The sequence below is a fragment of the Pelodiscus sinensis genome, chromosome 5 (genome assembly GCF_049634645.1).
Source record: "Pelodiscus sinensis isolate JC-2024 chromosome 5, ASM4963464v1, whole genome shotgun sequence".
NCBI lineage: Eukaryota > Metazoa > Chordata > Testudines > Trionychidae > Pelodiscus > Pelodiscus sinensis.
Genome location: NC_134715.1, coordinates 35577443 through 35603877, shown reverse-complemented (window position 1 = coordinate 35603877; position 26435 = coordinate 35577443). Strand labels below are relative to the sequence as shown.

At 39.8% G+C, this 26435-nt stretch overlaps 1 protein-coding gene and 1 long non-coding RNA gene across 3 annotated transcripts in view; one reads left to right on the top strand and one right to left on the bottom strand.

The window, feature by feature from the left end:
- LOC102457832 (uncharacterized) overlaps positions 1–26435 on the top strand; it is a 46882-nt gene that overhangs the window by 15016 nt on the left and 5431 nt on the right. Inside the window, exons 2-3 of the long non-coding RNA XR_012904095.1 lie at positions 14096–14164; positions 21058–21194. This is a non-coding gene — a long non-coding RNA (uncharacterized LOC102457832). The remainder of the gene's footprint in view (positions 1–14095; positions 14165–21057; positions 21195–26435) is intronic.
- On the bottom strand, positions 1012–25760 carry MYOZ2 (myozenin 2). Of its 2 annotated transcripts, XM_006112604.4 has the most exons (6): positions 25601–25760; positions 24921–25024; positions 17091–17260; positions 12731–12860; positions 9785–9968; positions 1012–1982 (listed from the first exon to the last, which is right to left on the bottom strand). In XM_006112604.4, exons 2-6 carry the CDS (start codon positions 24994–24996, stop codon positions 1751–1753), a joined length of 792 nt encoding a protein of 263 aa, XP_006112666.1. In that variant the 5' UTR covers positions 24997–25024; positions 25601–25760; the 3' UTR covers positions 1012–1750. The 2 variants fall into 2 exon arrangements, with proteins under 2 accessions (XP_006112666.1, XP_006112667.1); XM_006112605.2 differs by lacking the exons at positions 24921–25024; positions 25601–25760 and adding an exon at positions 19602–19801.

Here is a 26435-nt window from a genome sequence, read left to right as displayed (position 1 = left end):
TCCCCTAAGGGGAGAGCTGTTCTTTTTATATGTGAAATATTGAGTTTTTACTGCTGTTTGAGCAGAGACTGGCAACCAGGAACCAGCCTAATAAAGGGCAGTGATGGGAGCAATGATGGGAGCAATGAAATGTGTTTTTTGTGTTTGCATATGCTGGGGGGTTTCCTTAGGAAAATCACTCAGGCTAACCCTGAGGTCTGCCTTGTGAAGATTGTAAATTAACTACAGTTAATAATTAGAAACCATTGGAGAACTCCTCCAGGGTGAACCTCCTAAATCCGGGACTCTCTGGTCCAGCAACATTCATGGTTTATCAGGATCATGGATGTTGCTGGACCAGAGAGCCCTGGCACCTGGGAGTGCGAGCCGGTCGGGAGTCCAGCGATAGGAGAGCCCCACCATCCAGACTGGTGAGCCCCATCCTGGGGAGCCCCAGCTGAGCATGGCAGCAGTGGGGCAGCTGCAGAGCCCTGTCTATGGGAAGCCCCGTCCAGATGGGACAGAAGCTGGGCCATGGTGGCTGAGGAGATCCATTCCTGGAGAACTCCAGCCAGCTGGTAGAAGTGGTCCAGAGCCAAGCCCCAAGCCCTGTAGCAGCAGGGCTGGAGCAGAGTGAGCAGGAAGGAGGGTCAGAGTCCTGGGAGGCCGGTGGCAGGGAACCTTCCCTGATCAGGCAAATTCCCTCATTCAAGACTGGTCGGGTCCTCAGGGTGCTGGACCAAGGAGGTCCAACCTGTATGTACTCCAGGCACCAACCACACCATAGGAAGAATCACTGAGGAGAATTGGGCACTGCCACACTGCTGTATATAGGAAATGTTATGCATTTGCAGCCGAATTTGCCATTAGCTCTCTCTGAGAAGAGATATCAGCTTAGAACATTAGTATTGATCTAAATTCTGAGGCCAGTTCAAGTTGCCCTCACTCTTGAGGGTGGGTCAGAACAGCCTGAGTTCCTGGTGGCTTGTGTTCTTGAGGTGTCAAGTCAAATAATCACAAATTAAGTTTCAGTGACCACATGTATTCATTTTATTTCTTTTTAATATGACAAAAAAGAATGTTCCATGGAAACCCTTCTCCCCTTAATGTTAATGCAATGTAAAATATAAGAGAGAAAGTCTTAGAGGAGAGACAGAGTCTGGCTTGAAAGCTCTGCCATGGAATGCTGTCTTTAAATATGGTCTTTCTTTGGTCAGCTAAATTTACTTTTGGTGGTGACACAAGAGACAGCAAAAACGTAAGCGATAAGCCTGCTCTCACTAATGCCAATAGCAAAACTGGTTTTAACATTAGAGGGGGGAAAATCGGAGCCCAAACTTTATTTCCAAATCCCAGGATAAAGCAGCAAGGATATTGAATCAATCTGACATGCTAGGACTAGAATAGACATGAAATGCCATGTGGTCAGAGTCACTTTTTCCTTATCACAACTGCTTTTAATGTTGCAGTGCAAAGGTTTGAAACAACATCTAGTTTTTATTAAAGAATACAAGTGAAAAAAATAAAATGCATAGACAGACAAAAATCAAAAAAGTTTCAATGAATAGTTGCCAAATTATTTTATTTATATTAGGTCTGTAGATGAAATTAAAGTCACGAAAAAGGTTACTGTATCAGAAGTTAGTAGTTAGATTCCAGCTACCGGGGAGGCTGTGGCAAGTAGGTTCTATTAAAGTCAAAATAATAACATGCTGATTTTTATGGTCAGCTTTCAGCATTTTGTATCAAATATAAAACAACAGCTTCCCTTTCACAGGTCATCCGTTTCTGGAACAGTGTTGGAATCCGAAGGCTGGATGAACACTATGGGAATATTCTCAGACGTCCATCCCTTAGGGGTCCTGTTAAAGGACCTCCTTGTAGAAAGAGGGTTAGCGAGGATCATGAACCTGGGATCATTTAGCAGAAGTAGATTAAAATCTGGTACCTTGAATTTAACCAGCTTTGATGCTCTCTCAAAACCACCAAATGGAGTCGCAACTCTGTAGATGGTGGGAAAAATAAAAGTGAAATTTGATTTTAACAATACCCATTTTTCTTTTGCTGCAAGAGCTGAAAAAGAATGATGTAGTTTTGTTTTAATTGGGTTTGATTTTTATGATTTTTTTCAGTATAGTACAGTAAAACTCCAGTGGTCCAGCATCAAATGGTCCGGCACTACTGATGGTCCGGCACCATCTGGAACCCGGAAGTGCTCCAGGCAGCCGGACTATTGGAGCTGCTCTGCCCCCAGCTTCCCGGATTCAGCTGCTGCTGAAACTTACCAGCGGCTGACTCCAGGAAGCCTGGGGCAGAGCAGCTGGGGTGCTGCTTGATCCCCTAGCGCCACCCCTCGACGCTGCTGAAACTGACCAGCGGCTGACTCGGGGAAGCCCGGGGCAGAGCAGCTGGGGTGCTGCCGGGTTGGTCCTGCAGCGCTGAGGGGCGCATCCCCCCCACTCCACCCCAGATCCCTCATAGCCCCCCCCCCCCCCCTTCCAATAGTCTGGCATATTTGATAATCCGGCACCCCATGGGTCCTAAAGGTGCCGGATTTTCGGAAGTTTACTGTAATATGATTTTTCCAAAAGTTTTTCAGAAAGCTAGGAATTATACGTTAATTATTTTTCTAGAAAATTCTCTTCAATACCTGTCTTTTGTTCCTCTTTTTGTTCCTGCTTAGTCGCAGCTTCTCATAATCATAATCACCCATTATTAGGAACTGCATATTCTGCCCATGGGTAAGGATGACTCTGTATGCTCCAGCCTCTTCCCCTCATATTTTGAGAGTCAGAACATGTTGTTTTCTAGACATACTAAGGGCATGTTCTAGTTCCCGATGTGTGTGACAGACCTCAAGAAGGTGGGTTAAAGCATTAAGAATCTGATTCTGATCTCACACTGCTATTAATCAGAGGTACTGTGGTTAAAGTCAGCAGATTAACAATGTATGACCTTATCTACTCACAGGAGGTGTACTGATTTAACTCAGTTTGTTTAGAAACTGGCTTTGTTAAATTGGTGAAAACAATGCTGCAGCTGAAACCTACTCTCTGAAGCAGGCTTTGTGCCTCAAGGGCCTGCCTAGGTTTCTTTTGGTGGGGACTTGAAGAAACACAGACTGAACCAAGCCCATTATCTGCTGCTGGGACCATGGATGTTCCAGGACCAGAAAGTTCCAGTGGAGAGCTAGCACCTGTGAGCCTTGCAGGCTAGCTGGGCAGCAGGAGCCCAACACACAAAAGTGGGGTTTCCTGAAAGGGCAGTGGAAGCCCCACACGCAGTAGGCTGGAGGGGGCTGGCGGCAGAGGGGCCAGAAATGACTTCCTTTGGTCAAGCAAAATCCATCATCCGGTATCAGTCAGTTCCTGAGGGTGTTGGACCAGTTTGGTCCAACCTGTACTGGCAGACTCCTGGGCACAGAGTTTTCCGTTAGTGGTTCCAGAACCACAGATGTAAACAAATCTGAACAAACAGAAATAAATTATACCAAATGTAGCCATAATTGTTGGTAAATCAAGTAGCTAGAGTCCTGCATGGATACAAAATTTTGTATCCGTAGCTACATGTGTATCTGCCAAAATGAGCCACAAATACGGATGTGAATACCTGCAGATATAAAGTGAATATTTGCAAATTTGCAGACTACTAGATACAAAACTTGTATCTGAATCCACATCCATATCTGCAAAAATGAGCTGAGGATATCTGGATCTATATCCTCATCTGTGGATGTGTATACCCTCAGATATAAAGCAGGTATCAGTGGATTTGCAGGGCTCTACAAATAGTTTCCTGAGGTATATTTAGATAATCACAAGTAAAGAAGCAATTAAGATTTGTTAACTGGACTTTGATTCTTAGTTGCCACAAAACCAACATAAAGAGTGGCACACCCAAGTTAATTCCATCTAAAAACAGAGAGCTTTAAGTTGGCCCCATTGGTTTTCTGAATTTGATACAGAATAAGGTAATGGATCCATTGTCTAAAGTTCCTGTGGTTACTGGTCCAGTGCAGACCATAATAAATAATTGAACACCAGCAGAAACCAAGAGAGAAGTATGGAAGACTTTACTGGTATTTTTAGCAGGTTATACATGGTAAAACAAAACTCACTACCAACTGTGCAAACCCCAAGATTAAAACAAAACAAAACAAAAATCAAAGGAAAAGATCTACTTTTCTAGATCTAGACTACTAGATGGCTCTTTGTGGTGCATAGAAATTGCTCACTGAAATTTTTCAATTAGGTGCGTCTCCCAAATAGCTAACTCTGCTTCAAAAAATTGATCCTAGAAAGATGGCAAGTGCCTAGTGAAAGGTTCTAACCACCCACACTTGGAAAAATGGAGGGTGTTTTTTGGATCAGGCTCCAAAACTACATCTTTTGATACATAAAGGATCAGATTTAGTAGCAGCAGCCACTCCATGCATCAGAGTCTCTTTGGGTATGTCTACACTACCACCCTAGTTCGAACTAGGGTGGTAATGTAGGCAACCGGAATTGCAAATGAAGCCCGGGATTTGAATTTCCTAGGCTTCATTTGCATCTTGCTGGGCGCCGCCATTTTTAAATGTCCGCTAGTGCGGACTCCGTGCCACGTGGCTACACGTGGCACGGACTAGGTAGTTTGGACTAGGCTTCCTATTCTGAACTACCGTTACTCCTCGTTCCACTAGGAAGCCTAGTCCGAACTACCTAGTCCGTGCCGCGTGTAGCCGCGCGGCACGGAGTCCGCACTAGCGGACATTTAAAAATGGTGGCGCCCGGCAAGATGCAAATGAAGCCCGGGAAATTCAAATTCCGGGCTTCATTTGCAACTCCGGTTGCCTACATTACCACCCTAGTTCGAACTAGGGTGGTAGTGTAGACATACCCTTTGAGATCAATAGGAGTTTTTCACACTCACTGATGGTCTATGCAAGTCTGGAAATTTTCTTCCAGGTTCCAAATGACAAATTCTATACTAACCTTATGGATTAAAAATAATTATCTTTAAATCAGCACTGAGTGAGTGCTGTGACATACATGATCTTGAAAATAATAATCATTTTAATTGCTGCCCTAATTAAGATGTAGTGGCAGTGTTCATGCAATCTTTAATGTTTATGGATTTGTAAATTAACAAAAGGATAAGCAATGTTAATTTTGCATTTGTGCTTTGAATTTCTTGAAATAATTATTTTCCGTTATAATTCTAGCTATATTTAGAGCACATAAGTATAGATAATATATTCAAGTGTGCATGTTTTATGAAAATTCACTAAACTTCTTTTGAACTTACAAAAATGAATAACAGCTATATAAAAATTGGCCTAGCTAGATTATACATTAACATGTACTCATGTGCTATGCAGAAATACATGATGATATGCATAAAAGAGAGTACAGTAATTAGCTAATGAATATTAATTTGTCCTTCAGGGCATCAATGTATTTTCTTGTGAGCAACAGACTGTATCATGACAAGGTGCTGTAATGTGCTACACTGTCTGGAAACGGAGCAAATAACCTGAGCTCTGATTAATTGTTCATAACCCAAAATCTGTGCCTAAAAAATTCCAGATAGTCATCATATATTATAGGCGAGAAAATGCTGGTTCTAGGTAGTGGCACCAAGAAGTTAGGGGTAGATTAATATTCACTTGGAATATTCCAAAAAAGTTGATGGCTAATGTAAAAACATAGTGCATACCTGTATTTTTTATTTTGGCCCCTGCTATATATGTGCACATTATTTATTTGATCAATTTAAAATCATTCTTAAATTGTTCCTATAAAGGAGAGGATTTTTATCTGAATTTTTGGGGAGTTATAAGATTGAGACAGAAAGTTTTAACTATGCTGACTTAGCTACCAAAGATGTATAATTAAAGTAGTAACAAAAAATTTAATTTGCCCAGAGTTCTTTAAAAATGTAAACATTTGCTGAACATTCTGCCTAGAGCTGTGCAGTGGAGACCTGCCCCTGATACACCTATGCACACTCTGGAGAAAGTAGGACTCTGGTTATACCCCAATGCCACCAGAAAGTCTCAGTGAAAAACCAGAGGGGAATCATGGAGAGACATGGTAGGGTAGGACCAGCTGAAGAAGCAGCCAAAGCTTTTGATATTCCAAAGATCTTTCTACAGTTTCCACTGGACTTTCTCATGTATGTGCTGATTAGCTGTTTGTTCCTGACCTCCCCTCCTCACAATCTCTTCACCTCCGCTTTATTTCCTCTTACTTTCTTCTCCTAGTCCCTGTACACACTTCTCAACCCCTTTTCTTCATTGCCCCTCTCCCTTTACTTTCCCTTTAATTTAACTGTTTCCCTCCTAACTAAACCCAGTCACAAAAATAGATAAATCATGGCACTGATATTATGTTTAGGGCTGTCTGCTTGTGTGTTACACACTTTCCCCTATTCTGTGTCTGTCTTGTTTGTTTAAATTGTATGCTCTTTGGAACACAGGCTGTCTGCTAGACAGTGCTAAGAGTGTGCCTGCCTCCCGCAAGTTGAGGGCACTTGACACTTGGCAGGAGACACTTAGCATTTTGCAGGATCAGATCCAGGGTTTGTAAATCAGTAAAGCAAAGCACTAGCCAGATGGACGGGATTCCTTAGTGTTTTGGAAGCAATAGATTGGGAAGGGAGAGGCCTGAGCAAGACCTGATCTAGTTGGAGAGGAAGAACCAGTCAAACCTGCTTATTGTTAGATGCAGGCATGCTGCAGTGCTTTATTGGTCATCTATAATTCTAATGTTGACATTTTCCACTGGAAACAGAGTGGAAGGAGGGGTTAAGTTAATTTCCTATTATAGACTAATTAGCAAAAATAATTCACACTGGTTTTTCCATATAGATTCTTCTAAGATGGCATTCTTACCTTTGTGCTAGTTAATTCTCCTTGTGTTCCACTTGAGACTCATCTCTAAAGGAAAGCAAGTGATTTTTGCTGTTTCCCATCTAGTGTCAATTAGAGTAGGGTCCTTCTAATTTTCACCAGCAGCTCCACAAAATCTTTACCAATACTCTGCTGGTGGTTTCCTTGGAGCCAGTGAATTCTGGTCCCCCCTGACTATCCACTCAACTCCATATCTGTCAGATTGCATTGGCTATCTATAATCCCTTAAAAGGGAGGCAAGTTTAGTTGCTTTTTGCTGCTACAGCCTCCTTCTTGGTGGACTTACTGGTGCTTCCTCATTCCTGTTGTGGAAACCTAACCCCAAATAAGGCCACTAACTGTATAATTGCCTGAGAATTGATAGAATCAATTTACATGTGGTCACGATTGGGCCCTGTATTTAAAAGAGACAAATGATACATTTTTTTCACAAAAAAGTTCTGAATCCTTTTCTTGCCTCAGTACACCTCTAAAATTGTCCTTTTTTAAAGTTACCCTTGTCCAAGTCTTATTTAGCAAATCTAACTCACTTCTCAGTCAGGAAAAACTCCCACTGATCTCATTGATAGTGGTGCTCAGATCTGAAAGGATCCTAAGTTTGGTCTCTAAAATCAAAGATTGTCATTTAAACAAAGATATCTGAATTCACAAAATACAATCTGAACACCATGTTCGGAGTCCCATGCATCAAGGATGCCATCAAACCTTCTCCCAATGATTAATGGTGAATGTATCTATGTGTTGCATGTACTTGGAATTACCAAATCCTGAAAGTGGTTCTTCCTGGAGTGACACAGTCAGACTGGAAAACCTGACTGATACTAGCTAACTCAGTGATGTCATTATGACATCACAACTCATATATTCAATATTTTATCAATTGCCTGTTTTCAGGATTGTAATGAAACAAAGCAATTATCTAGACACTTTCTGCCCTAATAATGACTAGATGTCATAAATATAGATGTAGTGTACATGTCCAACAGCCTTTCTAGGCTGAGTATAACTTGGTGCTTTTTCCAGATGGGGCAAGGCCTTGTATATTGTATTTACCAGTTTCACCATTTAAAACTTTCTGGATCAAGTCTAAGACCAAACCCTGAATGTAAGTGGCAGGTTTCAATGATATTCCGATGGAGAAATGCACAAAATAGGAGTATATATCCCAAAAGATGCAGTTTTCCTCATAGAAAAATAAGACAGATAGTAATAAGAAGTGGGCAGTGAGCAAAGTCTAATCTCCCTGAGAAGGCTGAAAATTTACAGCAGACACCACTGGATATCAGCCAAGCCTCAGAACCCATGTTTATATTAATTCTGCTTTAGTGCAGCCCCTAGTTCTTCCCTTTCCTAACAATAGCAGGATGTTTGATATCTAAGTTTCAGAGGAGTAGCCGAGTTAGTCTGTACAGCATAAACTTAAAAAAGTGTCTGTCAGGTTTTCTGTAGTACTAGTGACCATAGTAGCTAAACTGTGCTGCTATTGTTCTCACAGTGGCACATGTGCTCACATGAGCTCTCCAGTCAGTGTCTGTTGCATCTTTTTCTGAGGGGAACATGGCATACAACTTCCCAGCTCTTCCTCCAGGTCAGTAGCTATAACTGCTTGCTCATCCGGCGGTGATGCACAGTTGTTGTGAAACAGATTCAGGGGAGACTATGCAGTGCCATGATAAGACAGCCATGTTTCCTCTCCTCGCCACCATAATTTAGATGTACCTGCTCACCTCCATGCTTCTGAATGGAGTTGTTGATCTTGACAATTTCCTACAGATCTACATTGCCAGTATCTGCCATTTTATGTGGAAGTAGATTGCCACACAGCCGAGTTTGTTTTTATTTTTGGTGTGGTTTTTTTTGGCATGGCTTAGTCAGCTGGAGCGAAACAGGAGCCATTTAAGAAAAATAAGTTTGTGGAATAAAAGAAGATATTGTGTACAATATGAATAAAGGTGGGAGGCACCATCTAGATGTTTTCTAAAGCTCCCAAAATAGTTCCAAGCGCCAACCAATGTCAACATAACAAGAGGTTCGAATTAAAACCACAGTCCACCAGCTACTGTGTAAATAATTTCTCATTCAGCTCCCTGCTGGCTTCACACACAGCATTTTATATTTGCTGCCTAGCTTTTGTTTTTGTGACCCTATTTTGCAGTTTTAAAACTGAAATCTTTTAGTTTAAGATGTTCATAGAGTTTGCAATGGCCTGTTAAACATGATGGAGGGCCTGATGCTTCAGATAGCTGAATAGCCCCTGTGAGGACTAAGGGCTCTCAGCTCTTTGCAGGATCAGACCCAAAAACACAAATCTGTCGACTATGGATTGTAATATAAAGAAACAAAAATTGATGGTTCCTGTGATAGTGCTTATGAAAAAAACTCTAACCAATGCTCACTGGCCGGATCCAGTGGTTATTGAAGTCATTGGAAAGATCTAACAAGCTTTGGATCATGTCCTTGCTTCAGCCTATTTATTCCATCAAGTCAGGGGTTCTGGGATAATTTGTATAGTGATGAAAGCCACTGAACCAAACTGTATACCCAATGTATGACAGAAACCACTTCAGGCCAGGAGCCACAGGTACATAAACATCCTCAGCATCTGTAATTCCAACAGCTATTCAAATTAATCATTTAAATGGATATTGGGTTTTTATCCTTTTCTTTCTTTAATTGTTTCTTAGTTTCTTACTATGACCTTCCTCTTGTGGTGTTTATACTAGAGATTATTATAGAATCCATTCTTTAGATTTAGACTAATTGTGCTTTCCTCTTTAAAAATCATCCGTGTGTGTGTGTGTGCTTGTGTGCATGTGCACACATATGAACTAGTTTCTTTCCCTAGAGCTTGGTTTAAAAAATCCACTTCACATATGTATTTTTACCTAAAATTCATCCTGCTCCCTAAATTACCTGTTAAAGCTCCTGTAGTCAGGTAGCTCTGGCTTTGCTTCAGGCTTAAAGAGTTTAGGGTATAAAGCCTCCAACAACTCTGGGTCATTGCTGATGGCTTCTATCCAGGGGGACTGATAATATTTTGGCACAGAAGTAGTGTTGAACCTCTCAGGAGGAATTTCCTTTAGTGGTCCAGAATATCCTACATGGAAATAATTCAAGGGTCAATAATTATAAATCGTGCATTGCATTTTATAGCATTTTCATCCAAATATTTCAAGGGGCAATTACACACACTAATTAATTTTCACTACTGGTCTATGTACTAGATAAGAAATATTGTACACACATTTTATAGAAGATTAAGCTGAACAACAGAGAGGATTAAGTTATTTGCCCAAGACTACTTAGAAATATGAACCAAACATAGGGGATTTGTACCAGTTTAGTTAAACCAGTGAAAAAGAGCACTTTGTAGGTGCTCTTACTTAGGTATAAGAATGGTTTATTTTGGTTTTGCTTGAAACTGTTTCTTGTTGGTTTAAGCTGGTTTAAACCAAAATATGAGTGTCCACACAGCTTGCACTAGCTTAGCTAAAATGAGTTTAAAATCAAACCTTTAGTTAAAACAGTTCAGTTCTGTTTGTAGGCTAGTCTTTGGGGGCATTAGAAAAGCCCTAAAACAGAGTTAGGAGCACAAGTCCCATTGTCTTTCAGTGAGATTATGCTCCTGATCCACTTTTGAAAATCTAGCGTATGTCTGGTTCTCCATTGTTTTGCACCATGCAAGCAAGTGAAGAATCAGAACCATTCTCTCCCTTACCAGTGAGGGTTATTATAGAATCCATTCTTTAGATTTAGACTAATTCTTACTCCTGATGATCAGTACCTTATTACATAAGTAGTTCCATTTACTTTAGTGGAATTACTTCTATAAGAAGGGACTACAGAACAGGAGTAAGGGTGGCAGAATCTAGCCCTTAATATATAGTTGAAAGTTTTCAAAACGACGAGGGGTTGTCCTAAATTTTGAACCAAACTATTTGTTGGAAGAAGAGAGAAAATTATTTCTAATTTTTTATCTTACTAAGTTTCTAATTCTCTCGGGGTGTGTCTACACTGCACCACTATTTTGAGACTAACGTTATTTCAAAATAACAATGTGACCATCTACACAGCCATTCCATTATTTTGAAAAAAAATCAAAACAACATATGGCTTATTCCAAAATCCATAAACCTCATTCTACAAGGAATAACACCTATTCCGAAAAAACGATATTGAAATAAGGCATGTGTAGATGCTCCACTGCTGCTATTTCAAAATAGCTCTTCACCAGGGCCATTCTAAGTTATTCCTCCCCAGTGCCTTCTAGGGCTCAAAATTGAGATAGCACATCTACATAAGGGAAGCCTGCATCGGACTCATTTTGAGGCTTCCCTGCAGTGTAGAAGTGCTATTTCAAAATAAGCTATTTGGACTATTTCTTTTGGAATAGCATATTTCAAAATAAGCATGCAGTGTAGAAGTACCCTTAGGGTGCATCTACACCACACCCTTACCTCAAAATAAGCTATGCAACTTGCATTAAGCAAATTGTGTAGCTTATTTCAGTGCTACTTTGAAATATCTTATTTCATAATTTGACGCTGTCTACACAGCACCAAATTTCAAAATAACTCGCTATTCTGAAATTTCCCTTAACTTTTGTGGAACAAAGGTTACCGGGATGTCGAAATAAGCCACCCGTTATTTTGAAATTTATTTTGAAATAATGGGCTGCTTCAATAGACACGGAATAGCTATTTTGGGATACTTCCGGTATCCCAAAATAGCTCCACAGTGTAGATGTACCCTAAGTGTAGTTATTGCTTCATTTTTGCATAAAAACACTGCTTTGTTTCCAAATCAGAAAGAAAATCAGAATTCAGAGAAATATTTTCTGCAGACAAAGAGCTCGTATATCACCCTTCAGCTTTGGAAACAGAGCTTGCACTCATTCACATTGTATTGGGCTTGTGGATACACAGTGTACTAAAGCTCCTAGTACTTTTGGAAATCACTGATAGAGTGGCATTGATCCAGTTTATGTTGGCTGGAAAAAGTCTACTCAAAACATGCATGCACTAAATAATGCTGACCAAAGACTGACTTTGTAAAAAACACAGACTGCTTATCAATAATTCACAACCAGGAATAAGCTATATTTTCTGAACAAAATATTTGTCACAAATTATTTGACCAGCAAGGCTTCCATGTAGCTTAGGGTTTTAAGTAAAGAAAATGGGATCCTTGCAACCAAGGTCTTTAAAATAGAAAAGTATCACTGTAGCCAGAGAGACAAATTTTCCTCTTTATTCCCAAATAAAGGGGTCATTGAGAACCTGCAGTGACTTCAGATTCACATTTAAAAGCAGTAGTCCACTAGTGATGCTGAATCTCATATGGCAGAAAAGTTTGGTGAGGATAAATAATTAACCTTGACAGGATCAGATCAATGGGGTTATGCAGATTTCGAGTCTGATGATCTGGCCCCAGATGGTAATACAAAATTATCAAAAATACTTTGGGCTGGATATCAGGATTTAATAAGACTAAACATTTAATAAAACTAAACATCATATGGGATTTCTATTGTTTTGTGGCATTCTTATGGTCATAGATGCCTAGAGAATAATTTCTTTCAACGTATCTTAAGTATTTCTACTTGTGTGTGACATGAGACACTACAGAGGTGTGTGAAAATTTTTATAAACCACACTGAAGCAAGCTCAGTACTCTGATTTGCTTTTCAGATGAAGATTCATATAAATTCTCTATTTCTAACCTCATTTCAATAAATTTGCAGACCCCTAATAAATATCCTAGTAATGATAATGTAAAAAAAAATGTGCTGCTGTTTTTTGTTCTGTGAAATAGCTGAGTACTCGCTACACGCACAATTTACAGTAATTTGTACTTTACCTGGTGCAATGCTTTCAGGATTTGGTGGGCTCCGTGGGTCAGGTGTATTAGGAGGTGTCATTGGTGCATGCTGTTGGCTGACTTCAGCATTTCTAGTTTCCATTTTAAGAATTTGCATGGGTTCACTGCGCTGCATTAGAATAGAAACAGATACTATTGATGGTATGTGCGTGCCAAAAGATGTTATGTGACTCTGAAGTAGGGAAGTATTATCTTCATAATATACAGATGGAAAACTGATGTAGGGTATACAGTAAAGCTACGTCTAGACTGGCATGATTTTCCAGAAATGCTTTTAACGGAAAGCACTTTTTGCGGAAAAGTGTCCGTGGCCAATCTAGATGCGCTTTTCCGCAAAAAAGCCCCGATTGCCATTTTTGCGATCGGGGCTTTTTTGCGCAAAACAAATCTCAGCTGTCTACACTGGCCCTTTTGCGCAAAAATTTTGCGCAAAAGGGACTTTTGCCCAAATGGGAGCAGCATAGTATTTCCGCAAAAAGCACTGATTTCTTACAGTAGGAAGTCAGTGCTTTTGCAGAAATTCAAGCAGCCAGTGAAGACAGCTGGCAAGTTTTTCCGGAAAAGCGGCTGATTTTCGGAAAAACTGGCCAGTCTAGACACATCCTTAGTGATTTGCCCATAGTCACACAGGAAGTCTGTGTAGAGCTTAGAACTGAACTCATCTACTAGTCTAAGACCTAAATACAGTGAAATCTTTGTTATCTGGCACTTATGGAGAAAGGGGATTGCCAGGTAATTGAATGTGCAGGATAAAAACACACACACACACACACAACCACTTTTTGCTCTGCCTCCTCTACTTCCTCAGCAGATTTGAGGGGAGTAGAGGGAGCAGAGCAAAAAGGCAAGCTGAGGGGGAAGGAGGTGCCAGCTGATGAGGTCATCCAGGAGAGTAAGCTTTCAGAAGCGCCTCAACAGCTGGCTGGACAGGAGGGAGTTGGGCACACACACCTGAAGATGTGTATTGTGACTGGGGACAATGCTGGTTAACAACGTTTTCTGGTTAACAGATTGCCAGATAACACAGCTTTCACTGTACTACATCAGTATATCTCAAAATTTTCATGTTGGTGACCTTTTATTCAAATGCAAAAATGTTTGCGAAAGACTCCATGTGAATTATGAAAGTAACAGCAAAAATTATCAATAAGAACAATGAAAAGTACAATTTAGACGTGTCTGTGTTTCAAGAGGCTGACAGAGAATACTAGACCTTGAAGAAGGGTAAGAGTGTATGGGGGTGGAGGAGCAAGATTTTCTTTGCTTTAGAGTGCAATACAAATTTAAATGCCTTAGGACCCCTGCCCTCCTATTGTCTTTCATTACACCTTCCTTTCCCTACAGGTCACAACCCCACTGAATGAGAAATACTGCTCTACATCATCCTTCCTATCCTAGGATTCAAGCAATCTGGTAAGATAATGTAAAAGCCATTGATTCTCTGGAGATACTTTTTGTATGCTAATTGAAAATGCATCAGCCACGCAAAAAGTCTGTACTCCTTTGTGGGACTGATTTTTTGTTTTGTTTTGTAGCAGTCACAACAACCTCATTGCAAGCCATCTTAGGGATTTTTGATAGGCTGGAGTTATCCACATACTCATCAGATCATGACTTTTAAGAAAACATCCAGAGCTTTAATTGTTGTTTTTCTTTAACTACGGAATCAGAGGCTTATAAAAAAAACAGTAACTTATTTTAGCAATGACACAGTCTACAAGAAGCTTAAATATAGAGTGTGTTGGAATAGGATTTCCTTAAGATAGAAAAAAACAAACACATACTTTTTTGTAAACTTGAAACAAAGGAAATATTTTGATCATATTAGTATGTTTTAGAATGCTCTTACGGTACATTGGAAAGATCACTTTAATCATAACAGATAAAATCATCCACTCCAGTGTAAGGCATGGAGTGGATCAAGGCAACGTAACTGCTGGCCAAACAGACACTTATGGGAGGTCAATATTAAAATCAGACACTTTAGGGTAGGATTTCTTAAAGTGTTCAGCTTTCAGATAACTTTGCTACTATTGAGGTTAGTAGAATCAGCTAGGACACTGGTGAGTGCCCTTGAAACTCCCATCTGTATCTATATTTAAGATGTAAATAAATTACCTCATTTTCAGGGATGCTGAGCATTCAGTAAGTTTGGAAATCAGCACTTCTGGTACATCGAAACTTGGCCCTAATGCTCATTTTAATTTTGACTGAGTGAATTAAAATTGGGAGGCTCCAGTTACCAGCTGTTTTCCTTCTACTCATCACAAAAATGTATATAAAATCTTATCTTTCTGTATATGACAGGATATTGAAACAGATTCTTATCTCTGGGCAAAGTCCATTTATTGAGTTAAAAAGACAGGAGCAACAACCCATCACAGAGCTAAGATTTCTTCCTTGAAGAGGTAACAAAGCAAGATCGTGGGGAGTTCAGGCATGATATTGAAGATTTCAACTCCTGAACATTAATATAACCTTAAACTATCTTTTTGCCATGGGCTACTTAAGCATTCTGATTAATATGGGCAGTGGAAAATAGGAAAGGCTTTTCTACTGGTCTGCTACCCAAAGTTCTTTATTATGAACTGGTCAAAAGATTGTTGGAATCCAGCAGATGATACTGTTTTTTATTGCATTTTTTTCTGATGAATTATTAGTACTAATAATTCTGTTACTCTGAGACCAGTTCATAGTCCTGGCTTCACTGTAGAACCCAACTCTCCCCCCATGATTACAACTTTAAAAGAATTGCTAAAATAGCTTCTCAGAACAAAATACATGCTGAGGTACAATATAGAGTTTTCCTGGATAGTTGATGCTTTGCCACTCTTGTTTTGTTAGTCTTTAAGGTGCTACTAGACTATTAGTTGTTTAAGTTTTTCCTATTACAGACTAACTTAGCTACCCCTCTGAAATTCCTGAGTAATGTGCAGCTCCTCTCATACTCATGCCAATGAAAATACTATACTACATCACACCAATAGCATATATATAATTTTACTTGTCCCAAATGAAGAATCAGATCCAGCTCCTAGTGAAGGCAATGGAAGTCTTGATTTAATAACAATTGGACTGGCCACTAAAGCATTAGAGCCAGTCTTTTAAATTAAGTTTTAAAATCTGTTGATGGATGGGCATTTCTGTTTACCAATAAATGTTTTCTAGGTTAATTTTTAATAATTATACTTCTGTATACTGATACAGCTCTCTTCATCTTCAAAGCAGTTTAAAGATGCTGGGACAAATTCTGATCCTTTGTCACATGCTTTCATAACTGAAATCACTGGGGAAGTATGGCTGGAACTGAGTTAGTGGGGCTATTCACTCATAGTGAAGCATGCATTTAAGTGTTTTCCTAGATTGGGATTGAAATGCTCAGAACCTTGCAGGACAGAGCCCTAATTAAACTTCACAACTCACCTGAGAGCTAGATGAATCTATAAATATAATTATCGCTATTTCTACAAATGCAGAAAATGAGGCAGAAAGATTAGGTGTATTACCCAGGGCCACAGAAGGAATGAATGTCAAAGCCAGTATTAGAACATAGGAGCATCTAATTCCTACTCTGCAATTCCCACCACCCTACCAATGTGCCTCAACGTTGTTTCTTAAGGGCCACTTGAAGAGGCAGGTCTGTCCCCATGGCTCATTTAATCCTTTATCCCTTTTCTGAGAATGCCAGCAAGGAAGTCTATTAGTGCCAATTGCACAGGTGTTGTTACTGACTACAAATTGGAATAAAGCCACCAAATAGTAATAATAACAATAATAATATTAATACTTGCTGTTTATACAGAACTTTGTATCTTTAAAGATCTCAGCTGCAATCCTTGCCCATTCCTAAATCATCACTTAGCTGTCACATGGTAATGACTTTTGGTCACTGCTGACCTTAATCAGATTTCGATGTGAATCCTTTCCATGTAAGGCCCTGGAACCTTGTTGTTCCATTCTGCGGAACAACCCTGTGCTCCCCAGAAAATGCCCTATCCTCTAGGCCACTCAAGAACCCACTCCACCCGTAGAGGGTCCCTAATCCTGCCTTCCTAATGCGGGAGCCAGCTCCATCCCTAGGGCAGCCTGTGTTGGCTGTCCCACTGCTCCCAGGATGGGCCAGACTAAAAGCAGCACCCTGATCTGAGCCTTTTTAATTTGTCTAGAAAATCTCAAATGACACAGCTCCAATGACTGGCCTTGTTCCAGGTCATCATTGAGTTCACATCTTTTCCTAAAATTATTGATAATTCTTGCAAGCAGTATCATGCAAATCATAGTTAATTTCACACTGGTCTCATTGTACTTTATTTAGAAACTTGTAATACAAAATACTCACATTCCTTTGCTTATTTGCTAAATAATGATAGTTTTCATAGGTGTACTTGTCAGATCTCCTTTGACGCATCTTAAATAGTCTTGCACCTCTGTTGCTGAGCATTGATAGTTCCTCCACCATGATGTCTCTGGGGATGCTGATTTTCTTTCCAAGGTCTAGGCCATCTGACTCTGCAACACATCAGACAAGCTCAGCTGGTTTGCTCAATATTGATATATTCTCTATATCTGTAGTCCAACAAGAAAAGCATCCTAGTCCCTCAGTGACACATAGCCTCATGCTTCGTGCTGTATTAGTGAAATCTGTTATTTTTTCATGGAGTTATGAAGTCCACCATAGCCTGGAATGAGCTTCTAAACCGGGGTAGGCAAGAGAGCCTCTGTGGGCTGGATCCGGCCACCCAGGTGGGCTGATCCGGCCTGCGGACGCTCTGCTGCTCCCCTGCCCCCAGGCCAGTCAAGACCTGGGGACAGAGGAGAAAGTGATGTCTCCTCCCAGTGTACAGTGCTTTGGGTGAATTGCCAGCTGTTTTGAATGGGTGGTCCACTCTAAATGCCGCGCGCTCCTTGCAGGGTGGAGGCAGGGAATGAGACTTCACGCACTCCTCTGCAAAGTCTCCTCCTGTGCATGGCGCCTAGAGGGAACCGCCATCTGCTCAAAACAGCTGACGGTTCTTTCTAGGTGCGGGCGGAGGGCGGGGGGCAAAGACTTTACACACTCGCCCCCAGATCCTAGGCCAATCAGGGTCTCTGGGCAAGGGTGCATTGAAATATCCTAGCCCTGTCCCATCTGCCTGAGCCCCTGTCTCTTCCGGGGCGGCCTGGGGCCACTTCAAAAATGTGTGAATTCCCTCCCTCCCCTAAAAATTATTGCCCACCCTGTTCTAAACTACTTACAATTTGATTTACAGGGGTGCTGAGCACCTACAGATCCTTTTGACTTCCATTAGAGTTGTAGGAGCTGAGCTCCTTCAAAAATCAGAACCTTGATATCTTACGATATAATTTACTAGTGGTTAGTAAAATCCTACTTTCCCTGAAGTCTGTGCCACAATTCCCCTTGAGCTCAGCAGTTTGGTCCTGGACATTTCATAAATCAGTGTTATATCCCTAGACTGCAGGGATAAAGAACTCCTCAGCCTGTTTTACATATATCTTGCTATTTTTGATTGCTTGCAATAGTTTTTCACTCACATTCAGATTTTTTAGAAATGTTCTGTAACCGAGATAACAGTTTTATTTAGAGAATTTCAGAATAAAGATCCAGTTTCTGGAAATGACTTAACAGTGAATTAAAATATGATTCTAAACCTTTTTATATGATTCCTTATCTATTTTTCCACAGCTATTGTGTAAAAATTCTCATTAATAGAAAAATTACATGCAAGATTTAACAAGTGCTAGAAATCTAATTACCACTGTTGATGTTGCTTAGATCTCTGCTTGGAAAAAAAGACCACTTCCTTGGCTTTATATTGTACTTCTGGAGCACTTTGATAATGAATTTGCATACATGCATGGTGGTAGAGGGGGAAGTGGGTGGTACTGGGTATGCTGACATTGATTTGAAGAACTCTGTTGTCTGGTGCTTTCAATTTAAAGCCCTTGTTTACTCTTTAAAACATGATAACTTTGATGCTTAACAAACTATTTATTAATTTCATTCTGCCAAAACTTGGAAAGTAGCCCTTATCAGATGTGGCTGTGATTAGATCACCCAGTAAAAATAAGATTGTTTAGCATCTTCTTCTCCTTTGTCATTTACACTTACCTATGCTCATCATTTTAATAATTGAATTAGTCTCTGTGTGTGTTTATAAGCTTCAGGACAAAATGTGAAGTAATATCATGCTATTCAAAATTGCATTGAGGCTCCAATGCGAATCATTCCTCTGCTTATTCAAAGTGGCATTTTGGTATGTGTTTGAAATAAGCCCCAATTCTTTCACTATTTTTATGAACTAAAGAATATCTAGGATTCAGTTAGTCTGTAAATGTATGCAATATAGTAAAATGAACTAAAAATCAATTTATGTGTAGGAATTTGTACATTTCTTCCAAGACATTACACAGAAGAATACAATTTAATTTTGCATTTCTGATTGCAATAGGGGCCCAGTAAAAGGTATGGTAACATTTGGTACTAAATAAAGAATTGAAAAAAAATAATGGAGATGATAATATTTATTTTCAGAATTTCTATAGTTTGTCATTTTTAATTAATTGTGTAATACCTCCTGGAAGCTTAGTGAATATAAACAACATGAATTCTTGATATTCTGGCAAATATCAATCTCTTGTAAATGACGCAGGCACATGAAATATTTATCCTAGGCTATTGGAAATCTGGATTTCCCTTTAACTCACACAGAGAGAAAATTCCCCCACAGCCCAGGTCAAAGGTATCTGAATCTGGGGCATATCTCAGCAGGCATCTTGAATGGTTAGAGTTAACAATTTTACCTCTTAGTCTATCAATATTTGCATGTAAAGCAAAACTGCCTTTGCTCACCTTTTAGTCTACTGCCTAGAACTTGGCCCATGTTGAAATTTTGGGGGAATAAAGTGGAGAAAATTCAGTTCAGTTCATCTGATCCTCTGTCAATCATCTGCTCCATTCTGAATGTTAAATATTTTGGGCCCCGCTGTTCCCTCAGACACACATTGTCCTTGATCTGAATCCTGCAGAGCTAGGATTCAAAGTTCTCTGTAACCAATGGTGTATTTTGTGGTACATCTAGGCAGCTTCTGGGAAATGAAAATGTGAGATTTTTACTCTAGTATTCTGCAAATTAAAATCTAATCTGCCTGATTTAATGATGTACATTGGGATTGCTTTGGTGTCCATGCAATGAGGGTAATGAGAAGGGGGAAAAAGAGGTGCCTGGAGGAAGATAAAAGCATCATCTCCAAATGAAAAAGTTAAAAATTCATAAATGGGCACTTAAATCTGCAGCTTTATGCTTTTAATCCTGATCTTAACCTTTTAGCTTCAGTTCTTTCTCTGTTCCTGTCTAGTCCTCCCTTAAAATCATAACAGCTTTAATTTTAAATATGATTTGCGTATTTTCTCCGTCATCCACCCCTAATCTCTTTTAATCTTCCAGTTTAAAGTCTTCTAAATATCTTCTTGTAGATTATAAATTTTAATCATGAATATTAGATAATATATGTTTGTCACATAACCAGAAATAAGAAACTATAAGCATCCACAAAAAGTTGAACATGTAACTGCTGAAGTATGCATTGAAGATGTTACAGTAAAACTCCAATTGTCTAGCATCCAGTGGTCCAGCACTCCTGATAGTCCGGCACCAACTGGAACCCGGAAGTGCTCCGGCCAACCAGACAATTGGAGCTGCTCTGCCCCCGGCTTCCCCAAATCCGCCACTGGTCAGTTTCAGCAGCGGTGGACTTCGGGAAGCCCTGGGGCAGAGCAGCCGGGGTGCTGCCGGGTTGATCCTGCAGCACCGCCTCTCGCCTGACCGGCACTGCGGGACCAACCCGGCAGCACCCCAGCTGCTCTGCCCCCAGCTTCTACAAGTCAGCCACTGCTGACCGGTAGTGGACTTTGGGAAGCCGGGGGCAGAGCAGCTGGGGTGCTGCTGGGTTGGTCCCGCAGCGCCGCCGTCTCCCACGCTGCGCAGTTCCCTGCTAACTCCCCCCCCCTCCCCCGACCCATTATAGCCCCCCTTCCGGTACTCCGGCATATCTGATAATCCATCACTCCCTGGGTCCTAAAAGTGCCGGATTATCGGAAGTTTACTGTATATAGAACTGGAAACTAGATTTTAAAAGGTGAGCAAAGAGTAATTAACAGATATCATGGGTTTCCTTTACAAAAAATGTATTTTTCAAAAAATTAATGAGCCAAGGATTTTTTTCATATTTTTAAAAGTAAACTAGATTGCAGCCTGTCTGGAAAACATTTTGAATTCATTTTCTACTCTCATTTATACCTTTTACAGTGAAATCAGCATTTGTGAAAGATGAAGATTGCCAGGCCCGGAAAGTAAAGCCCTCTACAAAATAGGCTTAGCATAGAGCAAGTCTTTCACCATCATTCTGCCCATACCCTCCATCCTTAACTGCAGAGCCAGAAAAGGTGAGTGAGAGTTAACATTCACCCATTTAATACCTGGACTCTCTCTTGAGAGAACAGAAGAGATGCCTATTAGTTCCTATGTTTGTAGTGTTTTCCTGATGTAGACCCAGCCCGCTAGGAACGGGAATAACAACCCAAAGTGATTTCACACAAACCACTAAAGATTGGTGAGTGGTAACAGGTTTCAGCCTCTGACAAGATGACCCAGATTTGAAACAGTGATGGAGAGCTAGTGGCTTTGTATTGTATTATCAGATATAAGGGTGTGTCTAGACTACATGGCTCTGTCGATGGAGCCATGTAGATGAGTTTACTAGACGTAGCAAAATGAAGTGGCGATTTAAATAATCGCTGCTTCATTTACATCAAAATGGCCGCCGCGCTATGCCGAGCAGCTGTTTGTCGGCACAGCGCGGTAGTCTAGACGGGGATCAGCCAACCCCAGCACCCTTTGTTGTCAGATCCTATAAGCCTCGTTTCAAACAGCTGCTCGGCACAGCGCTGCGGCCATTTTGATGTAAATGAAGCAGCGATTATTTAAATCGCCACTTCATTTTGCTATGTCTAGTAAACTCATCTACATGGCTCCGTCAATGGAGCCATGTAGTCTAGACACACCCCATGTGTCTAGGTATGACTCTGTTTACAGAGAGTTTGTCTCAATACAGCCGCTCCCCAAGTTGCGAACGGTCGAGTTACAACCGTTCGCACTTACGACCAAAGCTCCCATGGAGTGGTTGTAAAGGCGGTCCCCGAGTTACGGACGCGACCTGTGCTTATGAAGAGTGTGGTCGCGTGTAACTCAATGGGGTCTGAGTTACGAACAGTTAGAGTTACAGACCAAGTGTTGGTCCGTAACTTGTTCATAACTCGGAGAGCAGCTGTACTTACTTTACAGGGTTATTGAAAAGTGATTGAACAAAAATGGGTCCTCTTTATGCAATGGTTCATGTGTACTAGTCCAAGCCATAACTAACTTTATTCAGTAAAATATATTTTTATTGGTTTTTACTCCAGTTAATAATACAGAGACAACACTGTTTTTTGGAGAATGAGTGGGATTCTTTTGTGGCTCAAGCAAATTAATTGAATTGTTAGCTAAATTCCATTGCAGAATCATTATTACAAAAAACAAAAAGAAAACATCTTAGCTTTTAAGATTTCAGGTTAAGGTTGCAGGCCAGCAATTAGGGCAAAAAGATAGGCCAAATCAAGATCCCAGCACCCAGTACAAATCCATGGATCTGAGCTAGAGGATTTAAAATTCACATTCAAACCCAATTTTCCCCAGATGTCTAGAAAATGTCCAGGATTTAAAAGTTATTATTAATTAAAATATTGACCAGTGAATCTTAAGATAATTTGATTGCTTCTGCAAAACTTGTCTGAACATCACTGGTTTGGATGAAATGCTGGAAATCTCATGACAGAAGACTTCACAAGATTGCTAGTATTACCAGATTTGGGCTGAGCCAAGAGGGCAGCTTTCCATAGTGTTTTGGTCTTTCAGTTTATATTCCAAGCTGAAAACAGGCGGAGAGGCAGAAGTGTGTAAAATATGTTAACTAAACTTCTTTGAATGTCAAAAGAAAAAATCCTGAATTCAGTTCAAGCTGTATGAATGCACAACATGTTCAGTAATAACATCATTTTGTGTCCTGTCCCCCAAAATTTTCAGCACCCTCTAAAGAATATCTTTCTCCTAGCCTATTTTTCCTCCACATATTCAGTGAGAAGGATGCACAAGCTATCCTAGATTAGGTATGTAAGTGTTTAACCATTTAACCGATAAGCACCAGCTTATCTGTTCTAGTTGTTCTAGATAAACTCTTCTGCCAGCTTGCACCAGCTGCCACCCTGAGTTGAGGGCTCTGCAGTATAAGACTCCCTTAGGAGCAGGGCCAGCAGCTGGGAGCTGGTGCAGTATAAGCCTTATACTGAAGAGCCTGCAGCACATGTAACTGCTAATATTTTTAAGTTACATGGTTACATTTTTTAAAAAAACAACTTTTTACTTCCCTAGTCTAGATTCCTCCCACAGACAGTTGTTCTCCCACTCCTGCTGCCTTTTACTCTGCCTCTGCCTTGTTCAGGCCTTCTCCTGTTGCAAGTCCTACTTCCCAGTTCCAATAACACTGGTCTTAATCCATCTATGGAATCAATTCCAGTTTCAGGTAGAGGCACTGGTTGTTTTTTTATAGCAGTTCCCCATGTCTAATCTAGAGTCAATTGTTAAAAAGAGAGTTTCAGTGGTGTGTGTGAAAATGTGATCATTTGTAACTGGTATTTACACATGCCTTTGCATGCAGAAATTTCTGATCTGTAGTCAATACACGTGAAGGTAGGCATACACATTTCTGAGCATGGATCTTAATTCTCTATATTTAAAAATATGGCCCCTTAACGAATTCTGAATTAAAACTGGATGTAGTCCACAGCAAATGCCTAAATGATCCATTGGATGATTTAACTGATCGCTGCTATCAACTTTGATAAATGAGTTATCTAATTATAAGATACTTCAAAGACAATTATATCATATGTGGAGCATGTAAATAATCCTTAGTTGGCTTCAGTATAGTTTGTTTCACATAGTCTTTACATACATACACATGGAATCCAGAAATGGCATCTACAAAAATATTGCAAATGTCACTTAGATACTAACCTGTTTAATATATCTGCATTTAAAAAAATCTAAAAGGTATATTTACAAGGAATTCTGAAAGGAATGGGCAGGCATTCACACTGGGAGAACCTTTTTTGTACATATACAAAGGGCCTGATCCTACATTCCATGGAATCAGGTTTGTCAATGAATTTTCTAAGCAGGTTATTTGTCAGTAAGTTATCTAAGTTGTCACTATACATGTGAGCAGGAAAATAAAGCCAAAACGTTTCATAAGTAGATTTTAAAATTAGTCTTTAAAGCATATTTAGGCACCTAAAGAAATGGCCTGATTTTCAAAAGTGCAGAGAGTTAAACAACTTCCACAGACTTCAAGGGGGACTGCTAGCCGCTTAGCAATTTTGAATATTATGCCTCTTATTTAGGCACTTAAATAAAGCTCTGTGGGTGGGATTTTAAAAGCATCTGAGTCAGGAGCACAATCCCAATGGAAGTCAGATTGCTCCTAAATCACAAAACACTTTTGCAAGTCTCACCTTGGGAGCATAACCTTAAATACCCTCACCGTGACAACAGAAATGTTGAATTGCTGCATAAAAGAGCAGCCATTGACTATGTATTGGAGAGATCTGACAACAGCAAGTAAGGTTTATTAATTCCAATTGCTAGCTTTGATGGAAAGGAGAATAAATTGATACAAATATTTTTGATTATGCATATTAAAAGAAATGAAAAACAGGAAAAAAGATATGGACAGACAATCATGTTTTGTATATGAATAGTCTCATAACATGGAATCCAGTCATAATATTAGCTCCAAATTAATATTCTGAAAGGCTATCCACACAGAATGTACATCAGCTGTTAGATTACTTCATTCCTTTACAACAGTTGTTCATCTGAAAATAGCTTTCAAATGAAAAGAGACAACTACAAAAGGATTAGTTACCATAGGCAGCATGATACACTCAGAGGATTATTTATGGCAGAATACCCAGAGACAGAGCTGTAAGAGAGTTAAACTGTAAGATTAAAAAGAAATGGTAGGATGGGGAAGAAGCACTTTTGACATACAGTAACTGGTTTTAGTTTTATACCATTTCTGTGGATTTCCTTCATAATGTCTGATGCTTGTTGTTTCCTCTCTTTGACCATGGCAGAATGTGATAACATTGTGATTGATCTGGTGGTGTTTTCCTCACTGAAAAAAAAAAACACATTTTTTACATTGAGTCAGGGTGCAGAATCCAGTTGACTTTTATTTCTATCATTGTCTTCAGAATGATTGAGGGATATACTTATTTCTCATTTGGCTAATCTGCCTTATTAACATTGCCAAAGGTACTGGCAATCATTCCTTACAGACATCTCATCAGAGACATGTTCTCCTACTCAGGTAAAAGAAGTCCTGAGTGGCATACTGTCGGTTGGCTACACAAATTCTATAGCCAGATCTGTGGCAGTAGACTGGGCCTTCTCATTTCCATACACTATGTTTAAAAAAATACAAATCTGTGGTTTATTTCAAATGCTTTATTTTGTTAGCTCTTGATCTATAGTCTCAAAAATAAGTACATTCTGGCAAACTTCTTAAAGTGACAGCAAAAAGGTTGATGAGGTTGCTAAAGCATCTTTAAATAAGAAAAGAAAGTAGATTCCCAGCACTGAAAATTTACATCTTATTTTATTCCTGAGGTAAGATGTTACCTACATGTCTTCTATGCAATAGTCTGCAGGACAAACAATGTTAAAATATTTCAAGAAACAATACACTTACCCTATTGTTAGGCCTTGTTGTGCAGAAAAAAGCAATCCCAACCCCTTTTGGTGAAGATTCTGTAGTTTGTTATGAATGGGGATGATTTGCCTGTCCTGGATGGTTTCTATCCTTCTGGTTGGGTCTGCATGGTACCTAGCACGAAGACAAACTGGGGGCTGACCCTCTCTAAAGAGACTGGCATCCAGCTGACATCAACTAGCTATATATAGAAACAACACTTCAGCTAGTCATATCTTCCTGGCGAAAGAAGAGAACAGAAAAGATTCCGCTGTACCCACCACAAAGAGAGTTTATCTCTTCGAGAGCTTATTGGGAGATTTCATGGAATGCTCCCTTCATACTTGTTCAGATTGTCCCATCATCACCTTGAAGAATAATAATCTCCATGTCATAGCCAGGGGAAAGGCATTTAAAAATAAGGCGCTAAATACATGGATAAGAAAGACTATATTTGATGGGAATAGAACAGGCTTAATCCTTCAGTGAAAGATAAAACCGTGCCTTTATAGTAGCTGATGACTAAAGTTAGTGGCAGATGACTGATGTACAAAGCCTACTCTTAAAAAGAAATCCCAAATTTGCAGTGTTATTTTTATTAAGACACTACTTTTCCAGTAGACTACAGTTTGTCTGAAGAAACAGTACAATAATTTATTTCAGAATGGTTTTTAAAACTGATTTCATAAAACTGCAATAATTTAGAATCCATTAATACCAAAATATTGTATAGCTTTATCCTAGAAATGTGTTATATGTAGGATGACAGGTATCCCAGGTCAGTACCTACCTTATCCACCTGCTAAAGAAAATATTGGGGTTGTGCTCCTCCTGC

Bases quoted from the DNA above. Each gene is read 5' to 3' on its own strand.
- MYOZ2 (XM_006112604.4), bottom strand. From the start codon at position 24,996: ATGTTATCACATTCTGCCATGGTCAAAGAGAGGAAACAACAAGCATCA. The intron at 12,861-17,090 runs GTGAGTATTTTG...ATTCTAATGCAG, and splicing joins TAGCAAATAAGCAAAGGAAT to CGCAGTGAACCCATGCAAAT. The intron at 1,983-9,784 runs GTAATTTAGGGA...CACCATCTACAG, and splicing joins GACTACAGGAGCTTTAACAG to AGTTGCGACTCCATTTGGTG.